The sequence below is a fragment of the Octopus bimaculoides genome, chromosome 19 (assembly GCF_001194135.2).
Source record: "Octopus bimaculoides isolate UCB-OBI-ISO-001 chromosome 19, ASM119413v2, whole genome shotgun sequence".
Lineage (NCBI taxonomy): Eukaryota > Metazoa > Mollusca > Cephalopoda > Octopoda > Octopodidae > Octopus > Octopus bimaculoides.
This window is the reverse complement of record NC_068999.1, coordinates 5,081,031-5,085,189: the sequence shown is the minus strand read 5'-3', so window position 1 is coordinate 5,085,189 and position 4,159 is coordinate 5,081,031. Positions and strand designations below refer to the sequence as shown.

The 4,159-nt window shown below is 36.5% G+C and overlaps 1 protein-coding gene across 1 annotated transcript in view; it reads right to left on the bottom strand.

Annotated features, from left to right (window-relative positions):
• The window catches only part of LOC106869422 (radial spoke head 10 homolog B), an 18,210-nt gene that overhangs the window by 11,015 nt on the left and 3,036 nt on the right, over positions 1-4,159 (bottom strand). The window contains exons 3-4 of the mRNA XM_014915154.2: positions 2,225-2,293; positions 495-553 (exon numbers count right to left, since the gene is read on the bottom strand). Coding sequence (XP_014770640.1) covers positions 495-553; positions 2,225-2,293 — 128 coding nt within the window. The remainder of the gene's footprint in view (positions 1-494; positions 554-2,224; positions 2,294-4,159) is intronic.

Sequence of the window (4,159 nt, the reverse complement as noted above, 5' to 3'; positions counted from 1 at the left end):
ATATATATATATATATATATATATATATATATATATATATATATATATATATACATACACAGAAAGAGAAAGTGAACAATTGATAATTTTGTCCTAGATACCATAACAGATGGAATGGTCATGTTTGGAATATCTGATCATAAGCCTCTATCCAGTCAGAGCTGACATGGGGTTAAACCACAGCAACCACATGAAAATATGGTTTGTAATAGAAGAGAGTGAAGAAGAGAATAAAGGGTTGAAGTGGCCTGGTTTTTAGGGAGGTTATAGGGACCCACACAACAAGTTTGAGACCTCAAGGCCCACAAATTATACAACTAAAATAGAGTAGTCTCCACCGAGACGACACACATAGAGATGACACGAAGGTCAAAGAATATTCAAGTGTGAAGTAGGTGCTCCGTTATGGTCGTAGTTATTAAGTTAAGTTAAAGGACACAAACATAGAAAAAGCTATCGACCAATCAAGTTCAATAAAGATCAATAATACTCACCTTCCATCTAAGTAGGTGTATGTTCCTTTACCTGTGATGTAGTTAAACATAAAGTCTCCCTGTAAAGTATACATACATACATATATAAACATACACACACATATATATTATACACTAGCAATGCACCCTGACATTGCCCGGGTGTTATGACCTACAGTAACATTGTATTATTTGTTCTTTTCTTATGGGAAGAATTGACACACGAGGAATATGAAGCAAACAGCTCTTCTTTATAAGCATGGTTTTTGATCATTTTCTGGTGAAAAACGCTGCAGTTTCTTTCTACCAAATTCAGTCATAAGTCTGTGGTTGGCCTAGGGCTATAGTAGAAAACACTTGCCCAAGGTACCATGCAGAGGAACTGAACACGAAACCATGTGGTTGGGAAGCAAACTTCTCAACCACACAGTCATTCTTGTACTTAATGTGTGTGTGTGTGTTTACATTTGTCGTGAAATTGAGTATTGTGTCTGGCAGAGTTACCACCTTTAGCTAAAGACTTCAAAACTGTGCAACCTGACCTTGTTTTCGAGGTTATTTTTGTAGTAAAAAAGAGTTGTGCAAAAAACATACTTTATTTGCTGCTGAAAGATTACTGGATTTTTTGATACCTCATATGTCAAAATCAGCAACTCAGTTTTTGAATCCATAAGGAACATACCTACACACACACACACACTCTGTTTTATATATTAAGATATATGCAGGTGTGTGTGTGTTGATTCTCAAAATAAAAATAGATATTCTTGCTACTATGTTAAACTGTCGTATGTCCAAATTTGGCCAAATGCGTTTTTTTGCAATATTTATTTTTGCTTCCAATAACCAGTTCTTTTGGTCAAACTATCGTATCTCCAGCTGCTTCAGATGCCAAGATGTCAACAATTAACAAAAGTGTAGTAGAACGGTTTTGCTATGGAATGGTGAAACTGTTTCTTTGTTTTCTGAAAAAGTAACATTTTGGACTTACGAGACGTTTGCATAATAGCAACAACTTATGATCTGTTAGTTGGTACTTCTCATGGTATTGCTAACAGGGCTGTGGAGTCGGAGTCGTGGAGTCAGAAGTAATTAAGGGGTAGCTGGAGTCAGAGTTGGTAAAACTATACTGACTCTGACTCATAATGTCTTTATTCTTTGATATAAAACAATTATAACCTATAGTCCTAGTCAAAGCACAAGTGTATGCATATGCTTTATGAGATATGTAGACCACAATCACTTTATTACATAAAGAGGAGTCGGAGTCAGAGTTGGAGGTGCCAATAGTAGAGGAGTCAGTTTTTTGTTTTGACTCCACAGCCCTGGTTGCTAGTGATGGTGGTTGTTTTTGCTGTGGTGGCAGAGATGATTGTTTTGCCTATTATTTTTTGTTTTTAGATAAAAATGAACTTACATATAATGTAAATATTAACAACATATCATATATAATCCCTCATAACATTTATTATTTTTTGGAATTTTAAGAAAAATTTTGCGAATTTGTGTTCTACACACAGGAATTCATATGATTATGAACGAAAGAAAATTTTTTTTTGTTTGTAATTTAAAGTTGATTTAGCTGGTACTTTTAGCACATCCCACGACCACCCAACGTCACAATGTGCTTCTCAAACCTTGAATCGCACCAACGACTCTATGATCGAGAGTCCAGTTGTCTAAACATTAGGCTACCAATTTTTCAAAATGAAGTTAAATAATCTTGAAAAATCGTTTTAGGTTTTATATACCTCATAGGTGACACCATCATTCCATTTGTAATATCCGCGACCATGCATCAGACCTTGATGGAAAGAACCCTAGGAGGAAAAAACACAAAAATGTAATTATAATGTTTATCTCATTGGACCAAGTGGTCTCTCACCTCGACCGTGGGCCCGCTCAGTTAGGGCCGACCTGGGTTCAAACAACAATAACAACAGAATCAAGTACTTCTAAAACTAACCACAAAGAGTGGATAGGGTCGTCATTAGCCGGTAATACACTGCTTGAAGTAGAGAAAAATGGTAGAGATAAAAGTTAGGCCAACTACGAGAGTCTGAGATGTTTATTGAGTCTTGTGAAGTAAAGATTAATTGCGTTTTTTCTTTGTTCATGGGGGATGTTGAAGTCTGATGTAGGAGGACTCCGTATACAAAGAAGTGGTTGAAGAAATGAGTAAATGAATCAAAATATCTAACTATGGGTTTGAATATTCCTTGGGTGTTATTCTGAACACCATGAAGGAGTTTGATGTTCAGTTTTGCTCACCAAGAGGCAATTTCAGAATTTACATTTAATGCGACACACAGGATTGGTGGGGATGGACGATGGCATGGAATTGAGCTTTGGGGCCAGTTATGGGCTGGCTGTTAGAAATGAACTTACTGGCACAATGGCCCATGTAGTACAATTGAACCTGAAACCACGTAATTTCGAAGTGAACTTCTTAACCACACAGTCATGCCTGCATATTAAAGCCATTCATTGGAGACTCTAATAAAATATAAATCAATCGAAAGTATCCGATTACGTGAATCATTGCAACTATTGGCTGATGTTCTAAGACTAACCAGTTTTATTTCCGTCTTCAGAGGTTGGGTCTCTGCCTTGTTCACGTGCATCTGATCAGTGGCCACTGTAAGCAGTTTATTTACCAGAACCGTTAGAAATAACACAGACAGTGAGTTAAGGGTACTTTTCAAACCGATATTGTATATTTGGGCTACAGATGCAGAAATGATTGACTATGTCTGTATATACAAACGGTCACCACTATAGTATCGGACTCCTGGCAAATCGAGGTAATCACACAAAATTGGAAGAACTTGAGATGACAATAAGAACTCAGATCAAGTAGGAACGGTCGTGCGTCTGGTAATTTGTCGTTTGAGAAGGGAAGTTTTTATTGATCAGTAGTTATCTCTGATTTCATTTGAAGAGCTCAACAACTAGTATGAACAATTACCAGAACTCTGCGTGGACAAGAACTAAACGAGGGTAACCAAAATTGTGGCTATTCTCATTAAGAAATGAGCTGGAATGAAGCTATTGCTGGAAGATTGGGTCGATATAGTGAATGCTTACATCGCCTCAAGTGACGTTAATCAGACATGCTTTTTTGACTGAGATATAAGCCTGAGTCAAGAGTAGACCGAGGAGGAAAATGTGGCTCCATGTATTTTGTAGAGTGTTAGTGAATGAATGAATGAATGATGATGGCATTGCGATGAGTTGTTCAGGACGTCAATGAGGATGTAATATAAATGTAAATATTCTAATAAGTTTTATAATTTCCAAAAAAGCATTTTCAGTCGTTTGTCGACAAAACTTATAGAATTAACCAACAATTAATTGCTATCATTCGTAGCTGAAAGTTGTTCTCCATTTGAACAGTATTTATTCAACTGAAAGATAAATTAAAGGGAGATAAAGAGAAAATATCTATTTATTCTGTTGGGAGTCATCTCCCTTACGTAGGATTTTGTTTCTCTTCAGACCTCCTTTCGGCATGTTCGTACGGTTGTTTCTTAATACTCGTGCTCTAAACAGTGGCTTACATGGCAAAATACCCAGTTTCCTTCGACTGAGTCTGTCGACATTAATGTTATATTTAGTTATCTGATAAAATAAAGTAATAAGCTGTTTTTGTTTGTTTTGGTAGGGGCCTGTTAGGTGTAGACGAC